The sequence below is a fragment of the Phocoena phocoena genome, chromosome 11, assembly GCF_963924675.1.
Source record: "Phocoena phocoena chromosome 11, mPhoPho1.1, whole genome shotgun sequence".
Classification (NCBI taxonomy): Eukaryota; Metazoa; Chordata; class Mammalia; order Artiodactyla; family Phocoenidae; genus Phocoena; species Phocoena phocoena.
The window spans coordinates 92,596,569-92,622,128 of NC_089229.1; the positions used below are offsets into that span (position 1 = coordinate 92,596,569).

The 25,560-nt window shown below is 44.9% G+C and overlaps 1 protein-coding gene across 1 annotated transcript; it reads left to right on the forward strand.

Moving 5' to 3' along the window:
* On the forward strand, positions 1-25,271 carry HEBP1 (heme binding protein 1). Its single transcript, XM_065887468.1, has 4 exons — positions 1-102; positions 8,787-8,925; positions 10,680-10,860; positions 24,678-25,271. The coding sequence occupies exons 1-4, from the start codon at positions 25-27 to the stop codon at positions 24,853-24,855; spliced, it is 576 nt and encodes a 191-aa protein (XP_065743540.1). The 5' UTR covers positions 1-24; the 3' UTR covers positions 24,856-25,271.
* The last annotated feature ends 289 nt before the right edge of the window (positions 25,272-25,560 follow it).

Genomic DNA, 25,560 nt, shown 5'->3' on the forward strand with positions numbered 1-25,560 from the left:
CATCCAGAGCGCCGCGGCGACACCATGTTGGGCATGATCAAGAACTCGCTGTTTGGGAGCGTAGAGACTTGGCCTTGGCAGATCCTGAGCAAAGGGGGCAAGGTAGGCCCACAGGGCTGCCGGGGACCGGAAGGGGGCCGCGCCCACCGCACCCTGTTCACGGCTGGAGCGTGGACAGGTGGGGCAGGAACGTGCCCGGGATTGTGCGTTCTGGCGTCTGCCGTGGCCACGGCCCTCCGATGCCCAGCGCTTGGACTGGGAAGGAGGGGAGTAGGAGGTCGGGTGCAGCGAGGCGAAGGGCTCAGCTGGGAGGAGGGGAGACAGTGAGGCAGGATGGGTTTGACGGGAGAATCCCAGCTTACCGAGATGGACTGCGCCTCTTGAGTGCATGCGTCCATTTAAACATTCCAAACTTTATGAATATTTGTTCGCTGAGAGGCCTTCGGTTGCAGGAAAGACTGGAAAAGTGCTTGTCCTTGAGAAACTCCCAAACTGTCCTTGGTGGAGAACTGAATATAAAAGAACAAGATCTGCCCTGCGAAGGAGGAAACTGTTCAAGTCCGGGAGCGCAGGCGAAGGAGCAGTGCGTTCAGCCAACGGGTGATAGTGGGGCCTGCGCAGAGAAGGTGCCGTCAGCTAGGCCTCCGGGATGTGCAGGAATGCACAGAAACAAGAAGAGCCCGTGCAAAGGCCCAGAGCTGTCAAATGGCTTGTTGGTCTATGGGAGTTGGAGTCCTAGAATACAGGATGAGTGAGGAGGGCATCATTGCAGTTTTCCCCCAAATTAACATTAGTGCTCACCCAGGCAAATTGGACTGCCCCCTGAAAACAAATCTGCCACTAGATGATAATCTCCTGTGGACAGGTACTTTGCGCACCTCGCGGCTGTATACTCAGCTCCCTGCCCAGTGCTTCGTCTGTTAAAGGACCGTGTTGTCTAGGGGGCCAAAGTCAGGTGCCCATTACATTGATCATCACACAAAAGCCCTCAACTAGAGTCTGGACTCTTGAAGCAGCTATAGCCAGAGACCTGTTACTTCATCTGTCTATATCTGTTTCCTTAGCCTTACATAGAATAAGCACTTTAGCCCTGATCAAAGGTGACCTATTCAGGTGCCTACAAGCAGCCAGGCACATAATGAAAATGAGTGACAAACTATAAGGCAGGGTGCGAACTGAGGCAAGTTGGAGACAGAGAACTCAAGTCCCCATCTGCAAAGGGTAATTCCAGGCAGTTGTCATGCAGTGATGTGAACCAGGGTTGCTGGGTTTTTAAGGAAAACCAGCAATCCAGACTCTTCATGTGAAATCTCTAAATTTAAAATTTATTCATTCAACAAATAACTGTTGAGTGGGCCAGGTACTCTTATAGGCATCGGGGATAAAGCAGTGGACAAAACTGGCAAAAATCCCTGTCCTCATGGAACTTCTCTTTTAGCGACTAGTGAACAAGTAAGTCAAATGTTTCATATATCAGGTGGTGATCAGTGCTGTGATCAAAAATAAAGCAGGGGGGCTTCCCTGGTGGCGCAGTGGTTGAGAGTCCACTTGCCGACGCAGGGGACACGGGTTCGTGCCCCAGTCTGGAAGATCCCACATGCCGCGGAGCGGCTGGGCCCTTGAGCCATGGCCGCTGAGCCTGCGCGTCTGGAGCCTGTGCTCCGCAACGGGAGAGGCCACAATGGTGAGAGGCCCGCGTACCGCATAAATAAATAAATAATTTTTTAATTAAAAAATAAAATAAATAAAGCAGGGAAGGGGAGGAGGGACTAGAGAGTGTTAGGGGTGAGGCTACGGTTTTAAGTAGGACAACTGTGTCAGGTTTTTTTTTTTTTGTGGTACACAGGCCTCTCACTGCCGTGGCCTCTCCCGTTGCGGAGCACAGGAATCCACGTGTTACCCACAGCTTGCAGAGAACTTTCCTTTCTGTAGTAGAATTGGGCTCACTTTGTCTTTGGCGTTAACAATTATTTGCAGTGCAGGCTGAGGGTCTGGGCTCCCAGTGGGAGGCACTAGAGGGAGATAGGAGGGCTAGAAGAAGGGAGAGGCCAGGGTATTTCTTCCCTGTCAGGTCTCTGGAAGCAGGAGCTTCTCTGGGGCTCCAGTTCTTGCTAGCCAGGCCACCATGGTTTGGGTTCTCACCAAGTGATCCAGGTATCTGAACTCAGGTAAAAGATCACCCTCCCTCTACCTCTGTAGGGCGCTTACTAACCTCAGGGTTGCTTCACTGTCCCTGTTGGGCATCTCAGCTCTTTTATGATCTGTGAAATCAGTTCTCTGAATCAAGGTGCCTCTGTTCAGAATACTCCAGCCATTTGGTTTTCTGTTAGCCCCTTATAGTACAGTGTCACCTGCCACTGATTTGGTGTCTCCAGGGATAAATGCAGCTCCCTGATCAGCATCTCCCCTCAACATTTGATAAGAATATGGAGCCATACGGGATATTGTTACCAGGCTGAAGCAGATCATTTAACCTGAATGAACCTCAGTTCCTGCAACTGTAGAAAGGGTATCAAAATATCTTCCCCATCCACTCCCAGAGTTGCTAGAAATATTAAATTGTTTAAGAAACATGAAAATGATTTGTAAACTAATACACCCTACAAATGTAGTAATATTATGTTGGAACTCATTTCAGCTCCACTCTTACTAGCTTCGTGGTCACAGCTCACTTAACCTCTCTGATGCTAATCATGAGAGAAAATAATAATCCACGTCTTATAACATTGTTTTGAAATTTAAAGGAGAAAACCAATTATAAATTGTTCAACAAAATACCTAGCACTTGTTAACTTGCCCTTAGTTTTCCAGGTAATTTGGGTTAAGTTACTTAACCTCTCAACCACTCTGAACCCTGAAATTCCTCAGCTGCAAGATGAGAATGACAGTGCCTTATGTGACAATTAATTAAACAGTCGAAGATTCTTGTAATCTTTTTTTAAAAAAAATATACAAATTCAGGGTGTTGTTATTGTGAAGAGAGCCTCTTTCTGAAATGATCTCTCTCTTCCTGGAAAGAGTCTGGGTCAGAAACCATTGTTCACTTTCCTGGGTAAATGAATATATTACACAGGGTGCCCCACGTAGCTCAAAGTCAGACTCAACCAGATGTTCAGGGCTGATTCCAGGCACCTGGTGGGGAGGCCCAGGCTGCTGCAGACCTTATCAGGTCCTTCTGCATTTCTTGGGGAGGGAGAAAGATGCACAGCTCTCTGTGTGGGGTTGGGTGGGTCTTGTGGGTACTGAGAGTAGGACTGATATTAGTAATGGACATCTTTATGGGATTTGTTTCCAGCCTGTGCACATCGATTAGGACCCCACTGCCTGGCTTGGAATCCTTACCCCACCTCTTGCCACTGTATCTTGGGCACGTTACTTAACCTCTTGTTTTCATCTGAAAATGAAGATAAAAACACTTACTTCTTCACAGGGTTGTTTAAAATAATACGTGACACATAGAAAGTACTCAGTTAGGTTGATCATTATTATAATAATTACTGTTGTTTTCTTAGAGTGAGAAAGCTGGCTTCCAAAATCAGCATGTATACCAACCACAGCAGGTGGCAAGAGAAAAAAAAAAACAGCCTTGCAGGGGACCTTGCGAGGCATTCTTGCAACATCTCTGTCTGGGACTTGAACTTGACCAGGGTTCCAACTGAATGCTGAAAACTTCTATTTGTGGCCACTGGCTGACATCCTCATCTAGTTACTGACGTGGGAGCACAAGCTAGCTGAATGTGGGGTGAGGGAAGGCCATTATGCCATTATTTTGTTACACGTAACAAGGAAATGCAGTCAAGATGTTAAACTTGAAGAATCACATGTGCTAACCGTGTTAACTTAGGTGCTTTGTTTTCTGCAGAAATAGGACTCTATTTAAATTCAGCTCCCTGGAAAATCAGAATAGTTGGATAATATCCATCTCTCAAAGCTAAATTTTCATAGTGATGCAGTGGTTCAAATGAGAAGTTACAGACACAGATGCTGTGAAAACAGGCAGTACCTGTTGGAGAACCACCTTCAGACAATGTGGCGCGACCTTCCTCCAGGATGGATATATATAGTTAGGCTAGGTTCTCATCTCTCCAGCCAGCTATGGCTACCATATTCCTTTTCATTAGAGTAAAGCCAGGCTTCACTCCACGGCCTCCTTTCCCACAAATCCTTAGAGAGGGCCTACTATATATATGTGTAAGACGTGGTCTTAGATGCTGGGAGATACAGCGGTACACAATACAGACAGTCCATGACCCCATGGGGCTTACGATTGCAGTTGGAGATTAAACACACTATTATTCCATTACAATTTCCACTGTAATTATATTCCACTATAATTCCATTGTAATTACAATTACAATATACTATGTTGTGAAAATACAAGGGCCTATAAAAATATCATGGGGAACCTGTTTTAAACTGGGATCCTCTCTGAGGAAGTGACTTTTAGGTTGCGACCTGTTGGGTGAGTGGGGATTCATTGGGCAGAGACAGGAAAGGAATCCCCCAGGCAGAGGAAGAGGCAGGTACGGAGGCCCTGGGGCAGGAATGACCGTGGCATTGAAGCAAATAGCAGAAGGCCAGTGAGGAGGTGCTCTGGGTATGGCCGGCAAAGTAGGAAGAAGCTCAGTGGTGCCTGGACCATCACAGATAAGTTAAGAACTTGGTGAATGACAGCATTTAGGCGGGGGATTAATTAACGTGATTAATTTATATAGAATGCTCTGTGTATGTTCCCCGGGCAACACAGCCTCATTCACAGCTTTGGTTGCCCTTTATGCTGATGCATCCTAACTGAGCCAGGCCCCTGCTGAGTCCAGACCCATGTGTCCAACTGTACAATGGACAGTTTGCTCATCTGTAACAGGAGACAGATAAACCAGTGGATTTGTAAGCACCCTTCCAGCTCTAGTGTCACCTGTCTTTGAAGTTCATGGGAAGGCAAGATCATTCAGGAAGAAGAGGTAGAGTTAAGCTCAGCCTTAAAGGATGGTAAACTTATCATGGGGGCTGGGCTCCCCGAATCAAACTGGATTCCTTTCTCTGCAGCCGTTCCTTTCTGGCCGTGGACTTTTCTGCCTCGGGGAACAAGCTGAGAACATGCTCACTCAAGACTCAGACACACCTGCAAAACCCTATATTTAGATTACAAAAGTAGGGTGAACTAATTTGGGGTAGATGAAATGAACTTGCTGTCAGATCACCATCACTGGACTAATGGTTCCAAAATCCAACTCCCTGTGAGAGCCTTCAGATGTTCGGAAATCTGGGTCCTGCCAGAGTCTCCGGCCTCCTTTCTGGCCATGCCCTGCTGGACCGTTCTTGCTCCAGTGGCAGTGAATTACTTATATTTTTCACCGTCATCATAAAGTTCTTCAGCTCTTTGCTTTTACCCCTAGGGTGCCCGCTACCTGAAATTGCCCTCCCTAAATTATCAGAGCATTTACTACACCATATAATAATTATGTAATGCTTCTCACCATCCAACGAGACTGCCCGTATCATATTAATCTCCAAATCTGTAGCACTTGGCAGAGGTTTTCAGTAGATGTTTATTCGATGAATCAATGCATCGGTGACTGAATGTCCAGTTGGATGATCTGTAAGCACCTCAAATTCAGCTTGGCCTACCCAAACTAGTCGACAGACACCCATGTCCCCCAGACTAACCTAGGTGGTCCTCTCCCATGCTCCCACACTGCCCTGGAGCGCCTCTCCCCTTAAACATATTATCAGGTTATAACCTGTTTTCCTGGCTACTTCTATTAGACCATGCCTCCTGATGTCAGGGACCATGTCTTTCATCTCTTTAGTTGTTGGTTGAATGAATAAAGGAAGGAAAGAAAACAAAGGAGAGAGCCAGCCAGCTCTTTCTCCCGTGAGAATTGGTCATTGGTTTCTTCATTTGTAAGAGAAGAAGCTGCATTGAATGACTTTTGATGGCCCTGTTCTGAGTGTGACACGAACCTACAAATGTCTGTCGTAAATAACTACCTCAGTAGCTACAGAAAGAGGTTTAAAAAAATACCCAATTCATCCCCTGTGGAGCATAGAGCCTTGTGGCAAGCATTAGACCAGAGTTTGGGGATTTGAATTCTGGTTCCAGCTTCACCACCCAGCAGCTGTGTGGTCTTGGGCAACTCAGTCTCTCTGGTTCTTCATTTCCTCTTTGGTAAAATTAGTTTGATTGGATGAACACTGAAACCTCTTTCAGGCTGAAATCCTGTGACTCACAGAGTGACACTTCTGGAATTTAAAACATTTTAAGTGGCAAAGACTCAGTGGGACCACCAAAGAAGGCTGGGTCTGGTCTCTGCTATGACAGAAGGAGCCAGAAAGAGCAAAATACCCCGAGTTTACGTAACACAATTTGCTACTGAAGGCTCTTTGGAAGTGTCAGACTCACTAAGGGGAGGGCCTCATAGCAGTCCTCAGAATTAGTAGGCACAGTGCCCCAAAGTCGAGGCCAATTTGTGGCCTCTCGATTCTTGGTCTGGTGCAATTTCCCCTGCCCCATGTGGAGGGAAGTATATAAAATCGGCACTCAGGGTTTATGTTCAGATTTCCCTGACCCTTTCTCACTACTCTCCTTCAATTTTGCATTACAAAAACAATAGGTGTTTTTGCATTCTAGGTATAAGATTATAATATTAAGTGTACTTTTTCAGACTGTATAGGCCACTCACAGTCCTACCCTCCTCTAGAGATTCATTATATCCCCTTGGAAGTTGAATCTTCGGTCTAAGATGTAGGAAGGCCTGTTTGACCAGCCCAGGGCAGCCAGGTCCTCTATCATGTGTCTATTTTTTATAATCATTAGTAAGAGAGGCACCTCCTTAATCAATAAATAAATATCTTTTGAGCATCTAACATGTAAAGCTCTGGGATATAGTTTCTGTCCACAAAGACCTAGCAGATTTTTCAAACTGTACTGGTGTTCCATTGCCAGATAGTAAAATTAATATAGATCAAGGTTTTTTTTCTTTTAGTGGACTAGACTAAAATTCACTTGAGTAGAGCAGAATAGAAATAAACAGGATAGAAAGAAAAGGCATGTCACTATGGAGAACCGTATGGAGGTTCCTTTAAAAACTAAAGATAGAGCTACTATGTGATCCTGAAATCCTACTGCTGGGCATATATCCAGAAAAAAACATAATTCGAAAAGATACATGCACCCCAATGTTCACTGCAGCACTATTTACAATAGCCAAGACATGGAAGCAACCTAAATATCTATCGACAGTTGAATGGATAAATGAGGTGTAGTGTATATACACAATGGAACATTACTCAGCCATAAAAAATAATGAAACAATGCCATTTGCAGCAACGTGAATGGACCTAGAGATTATCATACTAAGTGAAGTAAGTCAGACAAAGATATACATCATATGATATCGCTTATATGTGGAACCTTTAAAAAAATAATACAAATGAACTTATATACAAAACAGAAATAGATCCACGGGCACGGAAAACAAACTTATGATTACCAAAGGGTAAGGTGGGGGGAGGGATAAATTAGGAGTTTGGGATTAACATATACACACTACTATATGTATTAAATAGATAACCAACAAGGACCTACTATATAGCACAGGGAACTATATCCGATATTTTGTAATAGCTTATAAGGAAACAGAATCTGAAAAAGAATATATATATATATATATATATATATATATATATATATATATATCTGAATCACTTTGTTGTACTAACACAACATTGTAAATCAACTATACTTCAATTTAAAAAAAAAAGAAAAGACATGTATCATAATGCATCTGGTCCATAAAGGTAAAGTACTATTTTGTGAAACTTTGCTTCAAACGTGTATGTTCATGATAGGGTGTGGTGTAAAAATATATTTCTTGTTATGGATTGTGTTTTTTTTCTTAAAGTTTGAAAGCGCTGCCTTACAGTATGTTCAGGAATACAAAATTTTTTCATATGAGACATCAAATGGTGAAGAAGAGGAAGAGGGGTGAAAGAGAGCTGTGTGGGTCTATAGGGAAAGGGTAATGACCTTAGGACAGAGACTCAACACAGAGAGGGGATCACTGCCAAGGAGGAAGGGTTTGGGGGGGAAGTGACAGTGCAGCTGGTCATTGAGGGGCAGATTGGGAAGAGGAATTGCATCTGGGAGTACAGTGTGAAAAGAAGTACTCTGATTCTTCTTGAATTGCAGCCCTTCTACTAGATTGAGGCTAATCTTGGGGCCATAGAGTTTTGTGGGATGGTTGCTGTATTTCTTTGTTTCCTCCTTCGCAATTTTCTCTTCTCTTTTCCTGGGTCTCCTATTATTCAGAGGTTGGATCTCTTGGCTTGATCCTTTGATTTTCTTTTCTATTTTCTACTTCTTTGCCTTTTTACTTGACTTTCTAGAATATTTCCTTCAATATTCTCTTCCAGCCTTTCCACTGAATTTTTCCTGTCTGTTATATTTTTAATTTCCCAGAGCTCTTTGATCTCAGAACGGTCTATTTTTATAGCATTCTGGGGATGTTCTCGGTGGTTTGGGTTGTAATATCTTCTGTTATTTCTCTGTGAATATTGATTATATGAAGTTTTTTCTGCTGTCTCTACATCTGTAAGAAATCTCAGAATCTGTTTGTCATGGCCCTTCATACTCTGGCCTGTCTCTTCCCTGTCACCCTAGTTGGGCTCTTTATGGAAGGTGCCTTAGCAGTGTGTGCCTCTGGTAACTGGACTTTCACTGTTTCTAGAGTCATCACAGGTTGCTACTTTATATCTCTTAAGTGCTGCATATTCTCTGCCTCTAGGGAGAGGTCTCCTATGAGGAGAGGGCCTGTGAAGGTGGGAAGTTTGCCACAGTGGAAGTGACTGATAAGCCTGTGGATGAGGCTCTACGGGAAGCAATGCCCAAAGTCATGAAGTATGTGGGAGGCACCAATGACAAGGGTGAGTATCCCTGAAGGATTGGCTCTGGTCTCATAGGCCAGGGCTGCACAGTCTCACGTCCTCGATGGAAAACACAGGGAGGGACCACAAGGCCCCTGTCACTACCTGTTTCAGTGGCACGCGAACTTGCTGTGCTCCGTGGGCAGGGAGGCTCTGGGGAGACCCACGGACTTCATGCCAGTCTCCCCCGACTTTGTGGGATCCCCACTCAGTAGCATTGAGTTCATGCTTCTCTTCCAGGTGTGGAGACACAACGCTGATTGTTTGTTTCTTTATTTGTTATTTTTTAACCCTACAGTGCTTATCATGTCTTTGGGTTAGTGGACTGGGTAAGGTGTGCCCATGATAAGCCAGGCCACAGAACAAGGCCAGCTTCTGACATGAGACCTCTGCCCCCACGCTGGAAATCTCCAGAGTCAGCCCCCTGGTAGCTCAGATTGTGTGGGGATACTGAGGATCAGTGAGTGATGATTATGGAGGGTCCCTGGCTCTGTTCTGGCAAATAAAGAGCCTGAGAATTCTTAGGCTGCTCCCCCTCTTAAAGTCTTGGCAGTCCATGGGAATTCCCTGGCGGTCCAGTGGTTAGGACTCAGCGCTCTCACTGCCGGGGGCCCAGGTTCGATGCCTGGTCGGGGAACTAAGATCCTACAAGCCGTACGGCATGGCCTAAAAATAATAAACAAACAAACAAACAAATAAATAAATAAAAAGACTTGGCAGTCTGTGCTGGCTGCCTCCTTGTTTTTAAAATGAGAGGCCTGAAGTTTCAGTGTGCCTATTAGCATGTAAACCATATTTAAATACGAATTTAACTCTTTAGGTCTCTAATTTGTCCTGCACTTTGGAATCAGTGCAAACCCAAAATGGGTCAGAACACAAGGTGAAAAAAAGAGAGAATGTGTTGAATTTTTAGGATATGTCTCCAGTTGATAATTGAGAAAGTTAGAAACTAGTATTAACCTTAGTAACATTTACTAGGACCACAGTAATCAGGCTTTGGACGTAAGTTGACCAGCAGGAGGTCAAGAAGAAACCTCTTCCTTCTTAGCACTGTCATAACATTTTCTTTAGAAGAAAGTATGTGTAAAAATTATAAACTCATTAAAAAATTTTGAAAATAACAAAACAGCACCCCTAATCCATCTTTTCTAATATAATCATTGTCGTCTTCAAATGTATTTTTTAGGGCTTTTTAATAGGTTTTTAAAATGTAATCATAGTGTTCGTGCAATACATCCTGCTTCTGTCACATATTTCATAATTATTTTATACTGTAGCTAAACAGTCCTAAGCATAACCATTAATAGATAAATCAAATTGCATCATGTGCCTATCACTTACTTAGACATATTCCTATTTTGAACATTTATATGAATCCCAATTTTTCACAATTATAAATTCTGCCGCAAGGAAAATCCTATTACCTATAGCCTTTTCCGTATCTTGGATTATTTCATTAAAATCAACAGTTAGATAGGAAGTAATTAGATACTGATATCTTTACAGTCTTAAATATATGTTACCAAATAATTTTTTCCAGACGAGTGGAATCACTATGCTCTTACCTCCAATATATACAAACAAGAGGCATTTTGTCTGTGTCTGATATGTTTTAATGCCTGAAATACTTATTATGAATTTCAAGAACAACAAATATCGTCTTGGAAGAAGAATGAGACCAGCAGATGGTCCACGGGCCTGAGCAGGTTCTGTCTCTAACACCCACGTCCCTCTGTGGGGTTTTGTGTTTTCAGGAATCGGGATGGGGATGACAGTTCCCATTTCCTTTGCCGTATTCCCCAGTGCCGATGGGTCCCTACAGAAGAAATTAAAAGTCTGGTTCCGGATTCCAAATGAGTTTCAAAGCGACCCACCAGCTCCCAGCGATGACAGCATTAAGATCGAAGACAGAGAAGGCATCACTGTCTATTCCACGTAAGGAAAACTATTCTTTAGGCGTAGGGTAGCACTTGAGTCATCTGCAGTGAGCATTTGCATTTTCTTTTTCCAGTTTTGAGACGGAATTGACATATAATATTGCATTAGTTTAAAATACAACATAATGCTTTGATACATGTTTATCTTATGAAATGATTACCACCATTTAGTTAACATCATTCATTAAACAAAGTTACAAATTTTTTTCCTGAGATGAGAAATTTTATTTTTTTTTACAAATTTATTTATTTATTTTTTTACTTGGCTGCATTAGGTCTTCGTTGCTGCATGCGGGCTTCCTCTAGTTGCGGTGAGCGGGGGCTACTCTTCGTTGCGATGCGCGGGCTTCTCATTGCGGTGGCTTCTCTTGTTGCGGAGCATGGGCTCTAGAGCACAGGCTCAGTAGTTGTGGCGCACGGGCTTAGTTACTCCCCGGCATGTGGGATCTTCCCGGACCAGGGCTCGAACCCGTGTCCCCTGCATTGGCAGGTGGATTCTTAACCATTGTGCTACCAGGGAAGTCCCCATGAGAAATTTTAAGATCCACTCTCTTAGTAATTTTCAAATATATGATACAATGTACAATATTGTTAACTGTGGTCACTGCTGTACATTACATCCCCAGAACTAATTTATCTTATAGCTGGATGTTTCTACCTTTTGACCACCTTTAGCTAGATCTCCCACCCTCCACCTCCCCACCCTCTGGCAATCTCCAATCTGTTCTCTGTATCTGTGAGTTCAGTTGTTGTTTTTTTAAATTCCACATATGAGTGAGATTATACAATATTTCCCTTTCTCTGACTTATTTCATTTAGCATGATGCTTTCACAGTCCAGCCATGTTGCTGCAAATGGCAAGATTTCCTTCTTTTTATGGCTAAATGATATTCTATTGTATGTATGTACCACATCTTCTTTATCCATTCATCTGTCTATGGACCCTTACGTCATTTCTACACCTTGGCTATGGTAAATAAAGCTGCAGTGAACATAGGGGTGCTGATACCTCTTCAAGCTAGTGATTTCATTTCCTTCAGATATATACTCATAAGTGGAATTGCTAGATCATATGGTAGTTCTATTTTTAATTTTGTGAGGAACTTCCATACTGTTTTCCATAGTGGCTGCACCAATATACATTCCCACCAGCAGTGCATAAGGATTCCGTTTTCTCCTCATCCTTGCCAGCACTTGTCACTTCTTGTCTTTTTCATAATAGCCATTCTAACAAGTGTGAGGTGACATCTCATGTGGCTTCGATTTTCATTTCCCTGCTGATTAGTGATGTTGAGCACCTTTTCATGTACCTCTTGGCCATTTGTATATCTTTTTTGGAAAAATGTCTATTCAGATCCTCTGCCCACTTTTTAATCTGATTGTTTGGGTTTTTTAATTCTCGAGTTATATTAGTTTTTTATATATTTTGGATATTAACCCATTACATATATACGATTTGCAAATAATTTCTCCCATTTAATATGTTGCCTTTTTATTTTGTGGATGGTTTCCTTTTTCTGTGCAGATGGTTTTTAGCTTGATGTAGTCCCACTTGTTTATTTTTGCTTCTGTTGCCTGTGTTTTCAGAGTCAAATACAAAAAAAAGTCATTGCCAAGACCTATGTCAGGGAGGTTACCCTCTATGGTTTCTTCTAGGAATTTTACAGTTTCAGTTCTTATGTTCAAGTCTTTCATCCATTTTGAGTTGATTTTTGTGTATGGTGTAAGATAGTAGTCCAGTTTCAATCTTTTGCATGTGGCTGTCCAGTTTTCCCAACACCATCTATTGAAGAGACTGTCCTTTCCCTATGGTACATTCTTGGCTTCTTTGTTGTAAACTAGTTGACCATGTATGCCTGGGTTTATTTCTGGACTCTCTGTTCTGTTCCATTGATCTTTGTATCTGTTTTTATGCCAATACCATACTGTTTTGATTATGATAGCTTTGTAATATAGTTTGAAATCAGGAAATATGATGCCTCCAGCTTTGTTCTTCTTTCTGCAGATTTCTTTGGCTATTCAGGGTCTTTTGTGGTTCCATACAAAGTTTAACATTGTTTTTCTATTTCTGTAAAAAATTCCATTGAAATTTTAATAAGGATTGCATTAAATCTGTAGATTGCTTTGGGTAATATGAACATTTGAACAATATTAATTCTTCTAATCCATGAGCATGGAATATATTTCCATTTATTTGTGTCTTCTCCAGATTTTCCATTAATGTCTTAATAGTTTTCAGTGTAAAGATCTTTCACCTCCTTGGTTAAATTTTATTCCTAGGTATTTTGTTCTTTCTGATGCAATTGTAAATGGGATTATTTCTTTTTTTTTTTTTTCTTTTTTTTTTTTTTTGTGGTACATGGGCCTCTCACTGTTGTGGCCTCTCCCGTAGCGGAGCACAGGCTCCGGACGCGCAGGCTCAGCGGCCATGGCTCACGGGCCCAGCCTCTCCGCGGCATGTGGGATCTTCCCGGACCAGAGCACGAACCCATGTCCCCTGCATCAGCAGGCGGACTCTCAACCACTGCGCCACCAGGGAAGCCCAGGATTATTTCTTAATTTCTCTTTCTAAATTCATATTATTGACGAATTAAGAAATTCTGAGTACTGACTTTCTTCTTGAATTTCTTCAGCCTACAGCACACAAACATTTGCACTGTATCTAAGTAAACGCCTTTGCTAGTTGCCAAACTGATTTGGATATAGAGAATATCCCCTCAGCCTAAGCTGAACATCTACATTAGCCACAGCAGGGTTCTGGGAGATTCAGAGAATATCTAAGTCAATCTGTAGTTTGGGGTCATGAATATCTGGGGAGCATAAAGGGCTAGAGATACTTCGTTTTTACCCCACACTCCCCTTGAATGGCAGAAGGGCAGGGAGCATTTGCCAGAGCCGGACTGCTACCGCCTTAGTTATTCATGGTCTGTGGGCCTTTCAGCAGAGCACATGTGCCTCCTATTGTTCTAGTTCTGTTTCCAGGGCTTTACTTGGGGTCCAGTTCCCTTGATTTTAGAGAATAGCAGGTGCAAGTGGTTGCATGATTTTATCCTTTAGGCCTCAACCTCCCTTCAGAAGCCAGGTCTCTTCTAGATAATCAGTGACTCCCCAGTTGTTAAAATCCTCCTGTGTGACAGCAGCCTCCACCTCTTCTGTTCCAGCCCTCATTCAGACTTTCCAGCCTTCACTGCAGAGGCTGCAGAGAAAGCAAACTCTATTTAAAGAATACCTAGACTATCTTTTCCCAGGGCTGGGACTAGGGTAAGGAAGCGGGCGCACCTGTTGTGCAAAATTTAAGGAGACACTCAGTCTCACAGTTGTCCAAGTGTATGTAGGGGTGGCCCTGAGAGTGAGTACCTCCTTAAATCTTGAGCCCCAGGCGTGTCAGCTATCTCATCCTAGTTCCCACTCTATCCTCTCCATCCTCTTTCCTGCATCTTGGGAGGCAGCCTGGTGTAATATGATGAACAAGTATATTTTAGTTTGAATCCTGGATGACGCTTGGGAAGTTACTCAGCCTCTATAAGACTTGGTTTTCCCATCTCGTAAGTGCTGGTAATATCATCTACCTCATAGTATTATTGTTAGAGACTATCTTGCAGTATTTACTGAGATGCTATTTATAAACTGCTTAATGTGTATGACCTGTAGTAGGTTTCAGTAATTCTTTCTCTTTGCCCCTTCTTATTTCATAAGAAAGGAGGTTGACATGATTAAATCAGGTCACATAAGACTTTAAGCAGAACGGACTAGTTTCTAATCAATTTCTTTTTCCAAACCCAGGATAATAACTTGGTCCCATTTTTTTCTTTTGCCTTTTAACTTTTTAGTAGGGAAATCTTCAAAGTTATAGAAAGATAGAATAAGAAAATGAAACCCTACGTACCCATCACTCATCTTAAATGATAATTAACTCAAGGCCAATTTTGTGTCATGTGTATCCTCACAATTTCAACCTGGTCCCGACCCTAAATTATTTTTAGGCAAATTCCAGGCATTATATTTTTCATTCATAAATATTTTATTGTGACTACTGAAGACTTTTTAAAAATAGAAAAATAATATCTTATTATTCCTAAAATTTTAACAATTCATTACTGTTATAATCATTTTAAATATCCAGTGTTCGGTTTTCTCCTACTGGCTCATAATTTGTTCCTACAGTTTGTTTGAATCTGGCTCCAAATAAGATGCATCCATTGCAATTGGTTGGTACATCTTTTAAGCTTTTATTTATCAGTTGGTTTTCTCACCACCACACGTTTTCATTTTTCCTTGCCGTTTATGGATCATTTATCCTAGTGTTTCCCACAGTCTGAATTTTGCTGGTTTCCTTACTGTGGCATTTTAACATGTTTCTCTGTCCCTGTACTGCCTGAAATTAGTAGTCAGAACTAGAGGCATAATCAGATTCAAGTTTGAGTTTGGGGCAAGGATATTTCAAAGATGGTGTTGTGTATCTCCATCAGGGGCTCATGCTTGCCTCTGTTTTTGTGATATTAGTGACCTTAGATCACCATTTCCCAGACGCCATGTTTCCTTAGAGGTTGTCAAATGATAATATTCTCTGTTTTTCCTTCTTCATTTATTAGCCAGAGTACTTTGGTAAAGAGAAACTTCCCTTCATCCACTATTTGGTTTCCCTGAGATAGAGTTGCAGAAAAAAGGCCAGATACCTTCTCTTTAGCTTGATGCCTTCTCTTTATCAGTTTTCAGAATAATGATTTCATTTCTTAACATCCTCCAAAGGGGAGGCAGTGTTGATCTCTGGTTTTTGAGTACCAATATAAACATATGAATTCAAACATAATTGATGTGTTTCAGTTCTTTGCGGTTATTCTTCTCACTGATGCTCAAACTGTCCCATCTTTGGCCAGTGGGAACCTCTTCAAGTTGCTTTCTTGGTCCTTTTGACATGACCCTGGTAATCTTCAGTAACTTCCTTGGTTTCTGGTAGGACAGGATATTTCAAGCGCATCCTGACATTTCTTGCTCTAGAGCTGGAATTAGCCATTTCTCCAAGGAACCCTGGTTCCTTATAGTGCAAACGGGAATCTCTTTAAAAGCTACTATTCAAGCCAGGTCTGTCGAAGTTTCCTTTACTGCAACCTAAACAGAGAGGAGAGTGACAAAGGCGGCATCTAGCCTGGCTCAATGAATTCTTTTTAACCTGTTAGCATCTGCTCCTAAGTTAGCATCTGTTCATTCCTCAACTAGCCACTAGGTGTCACTGCACAGTCAAGTGTGCGTTTAAAAGTACCTTCCTGTGGAAGGCAGAGTTGACATAATAGAAGGCACAAGTGCTGTTTCAAATACACAGTGCATCCTTAACTCAGTCTTCCTTTTTTATGACCTTGTGAAGGGATGTCCAAAGTACTTTACCAAAGTACTCCGGATAATAATTTAAACAGTATTACCAATACTGTTTAAATGAATAGAAGGCTATGAAAAATTAACGTGATCAGAGTTTTTTCAGTATTCACAAGAGGCAACAGAGTTGTCCTCACACTTCGATGAGTGGCCTCATTCCAGACCACTGTCCTCCCTCTGTGCTCTATAAAGGCCACTTAGGTTAGAGCTCAGCCTCCTCAGTGCAACTGAACAGAGACCCACAGCCGGAGACGTTCGATGGTGTTAACAGGACTTTCATGATCTTAATGAAATGTCTGGTATAAAGGAAAGAGTTGGAAACAAGGAGCTCATTGTCGGGGTGACCTGTGCTCCAGGCTCAGCTCTACCGCTTAATGGCCAGAGGACCTTTGGCATCTCACCGAGCCTCTGTGTGACTCAGTGTCCTTATCCGTGAGATGGGGATAAGAGTAGTGCCCCAGGGCTTCCCTGGTGGCGCAGTGGTTGAGAGTCCGCCTGCCGATGCAGCGGACACGGGTTCGTGCCCCGGTCCGGGAGGATCCCACATGCCGCGGAGCGGCTGGGCCCGTGAGCCATGGCCGCTGAGCCTGCACGTCCGGAGCCTGTGCTCCGCAACGGCGGAGGCCGCAGCGGTGAGAGGCCCGCATACCGCAAAAAAAAAAGCCCCAAAAACAAACAAAAAAAAACACAAAAATGTTGGTAAATAAGGGGAATTCCCTGGCGAGCCAGTGATTGGGACTCTGTGCTTTCACTGCCGAGGGCGCAGGTTCAATCCCTCCTCTGGGAACTAAGATTCCACAAGCCATGCGGCCAAAAAAAGTAAAACTAAAATAAAACAGAACAAAAAGGGGGATTTGAGGGCTCTTTAAAAAAAATTTTTAAATTAAAAACAGAAAAGTTGATGAATAAGTAAATGAATGAAAGTCTTGGACCTTGCCTCCTGCTCTCCTCCCTCAAGATCTCGGCCCCTCCCGATAGCTTCAGCTGTCACCCTTCCATCAGTAACTCTCCTACCTGACCTCCATCCAGCTCCCTTAAACGTCTTACCATTCCTCAGACTCAATGTGAAGACAAAGGTGAGGCCATTTACGCATTCATTCATTCATTCAGAAAAATCACATCTTCATCATTCACTTACTCTGTGCCAGGAAGCGTTTTAGGTGCTGAAAATATAGCAGGGAACGAGCAAAGCGTCTGCCCCTTGAGGTGGGAAAAACATTGTAGTGGGGAAAACAGACAACAAGCAAATGCCTCGAGATATTTCAGGACAGCGTCATTCCAGAGATAAGAAGTGGTATCTGAACTGAAATTATAGGAAAGCCTCTTTCTACTCAAAAATAAATACATTCGGGGGCTTCCCTGGTGGCGCAATGGTTGAGAGTCCGCCTGCCGATGCAGGGGACACGGGTTCGAGCCCTGGTCTGGGAGGATCCCACATGCCGTGGAGCAACTAGGCCCGTGCGCCACAACTACTGAGCCTGCGCGTCTGGAGCCCGTGCTCCGCAACAAGAGAGGCCGCGATAGTGAGAGGCCCGCGCACCGCGATGAAGAGTGGTCCCCGCTTGCCACAACTAGAGAAAGCCCTCGCACAGAAACGAAGACCCAACACAGCAAAAATTAATTAATTAATAAACTCCTACCCCCAACATCTAAAAAAAATTAAAATAAATAAATAAATAAATACATTCGGGACTTCCCTGGCAGTCCAGTGGTTAAGACTCCACACTTCCCATGCAGGGGGCTCAGGTTTGATCCCTGGTCGGGGAACTAAGATCCCACATGCCATGCGGCATAGCCAAAACAAAAAGTAGAATAAAATCAATAAATACGTGTGTAGATACCTTCTGGCATAATCTGTCTCAGAGTGAAATGGACAGATGATGAGGTGCTGAAGCCCTAGCCCTGGAGGAATTCAGATACCATCTGAACGGATGTGCGACAGTTCTGCACGCAACATTTGTCCCAAGTGGCAAGTTTGGCTGATTTGACAAACGTTTATTGGGTACCTCTGCTATTTAAGCCCCTTCCCCTCTGAGCGCCCCGCCAGGGATAAGATTCTGTAACTAAAACCTAATCCATCACCGTTCACTCCCCCCACAGCTGCTCAGTTGTCCCTTTAGTCTAGTACTTGGAAGGGGCTTCAGTCACTATTTCCAGGTGGCTGAACCCGATCACCACGGTAGTGCTGCTGCCTTTTATCCCAAGCTCCCTGGGCAGCATCGCTGTGTAAACCTCCTGGGGCGGCTCCCAAATCAGCATGTCCGAATGGAACTCACATTCCTTCCCACATCTGACCCCCAGTGTTCTGTCTTCCCAGAGGCCCCTCCATCCTACGCATCCCGTCCACATCCATCCTGACTCCTTCGTCTTCAACTTCAGTGTTGGCCGAGTCCTGGTCACCTCCTGGCTGTGCCTTCCCCTCGATCCGCACGGCCACGGCCCTCATCACCTCTTGCCTGAACCGTTGACGAGGCCTCCTTAGCGTTTCTCGTCCCTCCAGCTCTGCCTCTGCTGAGAGGTCCTTTTGTCTCCGGCAGCCCTAAAGCACAGGACCGACCGCACTACTTCCCCCTGCTGTTGGGCTCTGCCCGAGGCACATCTGAGGTTTGGGACCAAGGCCAAGCTAGTAATAAGAAGGGGGATGGGTGGACTTTGGGTTGGGTCCCCAAATGTTTGGCCGCCGGGCAGTGAAGCCTAGTAAAATGCCTTGTTGTGGCGTGTACTGTCCTCCACAACACAGCCCCACTCCAGGGGTCCGCCTAGCCTCAGAGCATCCCACCCACACCTCCCAAGCCCTGCCTCAAACACACACACATACGATATCCACTCCCAGACCTTCACTCACTCACTCGCCCAGCTCCTCTCAGCCCTTCCCCAACCTCTGCTCATTGCAAGCTCTGTGAGGGCAGGAATTTTTGTCGTTGTTGTTCATTGCCGCCATCAGAAGAGACGCTCAAGAGATAGATAGCAGCTTGATATCACGTCCGTAGCATCCTCCCCTTCATGTTCTAAGTCAGAACCAATCCGTCCCTGTTCCCTGCCCCCAGAGCGTTCTGTGTGTACCTCCGTTCTGGTGTTTTCTCCTGCCCTGCCTAATCTTTATGTGTGTCTCTGTCCTGGCCACTACAGTGAGACCTTGCCCGGGTAGACAGTCTTCCCCGTCGTCTTTACGGCTCTATGGCTCTCGAGAGCGTGTGCTTCCCGCTTGAGCGATGCTCAACTCGATAAGCCTGGTTCAATCTGACTGAATGAAATGCCACAGGGTGTTAAGCTTCTTTCCTGTTGATGCGGAATTACCAGCTCTTCGGCTTATGCTTCTCCTGCTTTGCACAGGGCCATGTACGTGGCAGACTCTCCACAGATCTGTGCTGACCTGTTGATTGTGAAGGTTCTAGGCCACGTCGGATGGTCAGGCTCAGAGTCATTCCATCTCTCCTCTTCCTCGCTGCCTGCCTGCTCCAGGCACTCCCTGAAAGATAACACGTTCTGATTTTTTGGACCTCGGACCAAAGTCTCCGTCAGTTAACCCGCCTCAATGACACCTGCATCATCCCCCCCACACCTCAACTCTTCCAGACCTGTTTAGACAGTTCCTTTATTTTTTTTTTCATCTTTATTGGAGTATAATTGCTTTACAATGGTGTGTTAGTTTCTGCTTTAAAACAAAGTGAATCAGTTATACATACACATATGTTCCCATATCTCCTTCCTCTTGCGTCTCCCTCCCTCCCACTCTCCCTATCCCACCCCTCTAGGTGGTCATAAAGCATCGAGCTGATCTCCCTGTGCTATGCGGCTGCTTCCCACTAGCTATCTACCTTACGTTTGGTACTGTATATATGTCCATGCCTCTCTCTCGCTTTGTCACAGCTTACCCTTCCCCCTCCCCATATCCTCAAGTCCATTCGCTAGTAGGTCTGTGTCTTTATTCCTGTCTTACCCCTAGGTTCTTCGTGACATAGACAGTTCCTTTTGTATTTCTGGAATCCAGGGCATGTGTGTCCTTCCTCGGTCCCCATGGTAACCAAATTCTTGGGAATACTGAGCTCTGACTACAGAGCCCTGGTGCTGAGCGGCTTTGAAGAGGGAGACTTAGACACTGGTTAACAGGCTCGCAGAAATGATGTACAGACGTCCTGTTTCTTTCCTTTGAGAAGCTCAGAGCACTTTACGAGCATTCCTTAACTCAGACTCAGATGTGCCCGTGGACTTGGAGAGCTGGGGGTGCAGCATGGTTATCCTCCGAGCGCTGCGTGGAAGCTGAGCCCTGGGGAACGAGGCAGCCAGAGCTGGGCCTCCTTCACATCTTAGGGCTCTGCGCCTGGGAGGGTTTGGCTTTCTGGCTTGTTTGTGCGGTTCTGTGTTGGGGGTTCGGGTCAGCTGGTTAGACTGGCAGCGGGGAGCACACGCGGATCTGTTCCGCAGCTCATCCAGCTTTGCTCGTTTCCCAGTAGAATGCTTCCTTGATGAAGCAATAGGGACATTTTCATCCCATTATCAGCATCTTAGTCAGCCTGGGAAAAAATAGAAAAAGTCAAGGGTTTTTTTTTCTTTTTTGTGGTCATGGATTAAGAATCCCTGAACGATGACGTTCTCCGCCTCACTCTCTGACGGGTCTCCTTGGACTCAGGCGGGTCCTTCTCAGCGGCCTTTGCGAGTCTTCATCCTCCTCCCAGCAGCGGGGGACTAGGATCTCTGAGAACAGCCTGCCGACTTTCTGTACGCTCACCACCTGGGCCCCATCGCCCTCTTTGCTGTGACCAGAGCCGGCACCTACTCACAGGTGACGCCCAAGTTTCTGTCGCTAGACCCGTCTCTTTCCCCTGTCGTATCTCTGACTCCAGTTCCTGCCCAAGTCTAGGGAGATTTCGCAGTGCCCAGCACACACTTAGGGGCTCAATAATTGTTGCACGAATTCGTTTCATCGAGGCACCTTCATAGAAATATGCCCCAAACCAGATGAAAAACCCACCCGCCCCATTCCCTCTTCTGGTTGGCGGTGTCAGTTTCCATTCAGAGACTTAACTGGAAGCCCTGGAGAATCCTTGACTCCCTCCACCCCACCCCCGCCCTGGCCTCTCCCCACCCCACGCTCACCTCCCACATTGGCCTTTGTCCAGGCCTTCGTCATCTCTCCGGCAGCTGTTCCTGGCCTCCCATGACTCCCTTCCCCTCATCCCTCCACCGCCCAACCCCAGAGGGGTCTCTCCAAAATACAGTCCGATCACGGCAGTCCCTTAACTTTAAAACCCCTTCCTGAGTCCATCTCTGCATCTAAGGTCAGGCTCAGAGTCCTTAGCGTGCCCTTCAAGGCCCTTTCCAACACGGCCCCAGTCCATCCACTTTGTTTGAATCCCCACCACTGTGCCCTTAGTAGGTGCTTCAGATTTTATTCTGTGGGTGAGTGAAGATGGAGGCCAACAGACTTTGCCCTCATCCTTAGGCCTATCAACATGAAGACAGCGACTTCCGTCATTTCTCCCAGACGGTTCATTTAGCCAAGAGGTCTAATATGTGTGTTAGGTGCTCAGAATACACCAGTGGCCAAAGAGTGACAAAGATCCCTGCCCTCCTGGGGCCTGTATTCTACCAGGGGCCTCAGATCATAAACAATGAATAACTTTTATATAGTATGTTAGAAGGTGAGACATTCTGAAGAAAGAAAAGGATAGGAAAGGACGGAGGGAGGAAAGAAGGAAGGAAGGGAGGGAGGAAAGAAAGAAGGGAGGGAGGAAGGGAGGAAAGAAGGAAGGAAGGGAGGGAGGGAGGAAAGAAGGAAGGAAGGGAGGGAGGGAGGAAAGAAGGAAGGAAGGGAGGAAGGGAGGGAGGGAGGAAAGAAAGAAGGGAGGGGAAAGGAGGAATGGGGAAGGGGAGTGGGGTTACAAGATTGAAAGCATTTTTAGAGGAGACCTTATGGAGAAGATGAGGTTGTTAATTGAGCCAGTTCTTCATCATTAAGCTCTCTTGCTAGTTACTTTACATCACCATTATGTCTCTCACCTCGGGCATCAGGGAACTGAACGACTGTTCTGAGCAAATTGCAAAGTAACAATAGCTACTGTTTGCTGTGCGTTTCCCACATGACAGCAGGAGGCCACATGACAGCAGGAGGCTGAGTGAGGAGTTTGCGGTTGTTTTCTCTTTTTTGATCTTTACAACAGCCTTCTGAAATTGATGCCCTCATTCCTACTGAACAGATGAAGGACCTGAAGGTTAGAGAACTGCAAGCATTTGCCCAAGACCATGAGCTAGACGGTGGCAGAGGTAGGATGTGAGCACACAACTAGCCATTTTGCCTCTCAACTGATGAATGAAGGTATTTGAGGACCACTCCTTTGGATGTTTGTAGAAACCAGTAGCTAAAAGAGCCAACATCATCGATTTACACAGAAAACAGCTTAGCATCACAGCGTGAGAGGGGGCTGCAGAGGCATTTAACACCTGATCACCCCACCCCCATCCAGCATCTGATTCGTTTCAGACAGGCGGTCCTCAATCTATAGACATTCTTCAAAAATAAGCCCAGTGTCTTACAGGCTTTTATTGTCAGAACAATCCTTCCTTAATATTCATCCCCTGCCTCCTAATCCAGTTTTATCTCATTTGAGCCTCAATGAAGCTAGGACTCACCTTTCTCCATCTGCCTTATAATCTTTCTTCAAAAGACTTGAAGGACCAAGCCTCCTGTCTCCCAAATTGGTCTCAGCCCTGTCCATGTTCTGTAGCTATTGTCTAGACATTAGAATAACCAACTCCTTAGAGATGAAATCCTGGGTATTTTCAAAGCAGTAACCCTGTAATCAATGTGCTGAATGCTTAGCGAGCATGACTAACCGCTTATAAAAGAGCAAAGCGTGAGTCAGAGAACCCCACCCAAAACAGTGCATTTGGCCGAATCTTGGCTTGGTGCAGATTCAGACCTTTGAGTCATAAAGCTCGTTAGAAATGGGGATGTGTTTGACGCTAGTAAAGACTGTAATGCAGCCCCAGATTTAGAGTGGTATGTTTAGGGTAGGTCACAGGATGAATTTTGGAGCGAAGGCAGGTGACGTAGAGAATAATGGTCGTGAAAAGACAAACTTTATTGCTTCTCTATCTCCACCTTCTGCCATCAAGAGAAAGCCTGATTTGGAAAAATCATCTTTACTTACTAGAAAAAGAAGGCCTTCCTGATTTGAGCAGGAGAAGGGATCTATTAGAAGTGATTTCTCTTTTGCACAGGCTCCGGACGCGCAGGCTCAGCGGCCATGGCTCACGGGCCCAGCCGCTCCGGGGCATGTGGGATCTTCCCAGACTGGGGCACGCATCGTGTCCCCTGCATCAGCAGGTGGACTCTCCACCACTGCGCCACCAGGGAAGCCCTGAAGTGACTTCCTTATTTGGGGTAGGCATGCTTAAAGCTTGCCTAGGGGCCCTGCCTTTGGTAGCTCTGTTTTCTTTTGTTTGTTTGTTTTTTAACATCTTTATTGGAGTATAATTGCTTTACAATGGTGTGTTAGTTTCTGCTGTATAACAAAGTGAATCACCTATACATATACATATATCCCCATATCTCCTCCCTCTTGAGTCTCCCTCCCACCCTCCCTACCCCACCCCTCTAGGTGGTCACAAGGTAGCTCTGTTTTTTAACAAAGCTGCTACTTGTCCTTAGAACTGCTCTGCAGTGGGAGAAACTTGAGCTCCAGCTCCACCTTAACTCCCTTGGTTCTCCTCCCCGCCAGCTGGCTACAGGAAGAGAGGCGACTGGGGCAGCAGGGGAAGCTAGAGAAAAGGGTAAAGACATGGCTTTGGGAAAAGTCAGCCTCCCATCTCTTCAGGAAATTTCAGAAAGGGAAGGGAAGCTCGCCTATAGTACCGACTACAGTACTGGTTCCAGACTGGTTCCAGGACCCACACAGATACCAAAATCCAAGGATGCCGGAGTCCCTTATCTAAAGTGGTGTAGTATTCGCATATAATCTACATACGTCCTTCCACCTACTTTAAATCATCTCTAGATGACTTATAATACCTATTACTGTAAATGCTATGTAAATAGTTGATGGCACGTGGCAAATTTAAAGTTTTGCTTTTTGGAACTTTCTGGAACGTTTTTTTCCCCCCAAATATTTTCAATCTGCAGTTGGTTGAATCTGCGGGTACAGAACGCCCCAATGCAGAGGGCCGAATGTAGTGTGGTTCAGGCCCTGCGTTAGAGTTTTTTACATCCGTGATTGTAGTTAATGCTCATAACCGATTGGAAGAAAAAGGAAACATATCCCTGTTTTACAAACGAGGCTCACGCTCGGTGAGATTCAGTCCACCCCTGTAGGAAGGGGCAGATCTGAGGTCTTAACAACTAGAGCATGCTTGTCATAATAAGAGTAGTGAGTGACTCTTTTGAAGTCCCCCCATCTCTCTGAGACCCTGTTCTTTCTGAACCAGTGACTTGCTTTGTGTCCTCAGGCAGTTTGGCGGTTATGCCAAGGCAACTGACTACGTAGCTCATGCCGCGGAGCTGCGCGCCACCCTGGAGGGTACAGCCACCTGCCGGAGTGACTTCTACTTCTGCACTGGGTATGACCCTCCCATGAAGCCCTACGGACGTCGCAACGAGGTCTGGCTGGTGAAGAGCAATGAATAATTGGCTGAACTAGAGCTCCCTGGATGCTTGCGTCTGTGCCCACTTCCTCCAGGAGGAAATGAAGTTCCCTGTGCAGCTCCAGCAGGGCCGACTTTCCTTCAGAGCCAATCAGTCACTGCCAATTTCCTGAAATAAGCACGTTCCAGATCCTGAGGCTCCTGTTCTCGTGGAGAGAAATAAGGCACCCACGATACATATGCGTCCTTCTAAATGACTTAGAAAATTCCGTGGTAGACCAGAAAAACCCAGCAGCATTTTCCCCGCTCTCTGGATCCCTAAAAACTGATTTTTAAAAATTATTGAAACCGTATTTTTGTTATTGAGGAAGAAGTGTGATTTACGTGTGATCTTTCATCTCTGATTCTTATAAGAACTTTCTTTAAAAAGAAACTGGAAATAAAGGTCTTTGACTTAAACAGCTGAGACGAATCCTAAGTGTAGTTATTTTCCAAGATTCCACAGGTGTATAGATACTATTGATGGTGTTTACTGTCGCAGGAATCCCGTGTTTACAGTTCCAAAGTCCTTCAGAATAGAAGCCCAAAGATCCCAGGGAAGGAGGACACGCACCACATGCTTGATCGTCTCTAAACCACAGACACTTACCGTGACCGTGTCACAGTGGTTCCACGCTCTGAAGTTGAGGAAACTGTTTGCAGCTGTGGGCCACAAAGGGTTCCAGGGACCACAAAGATAGACCAAGAA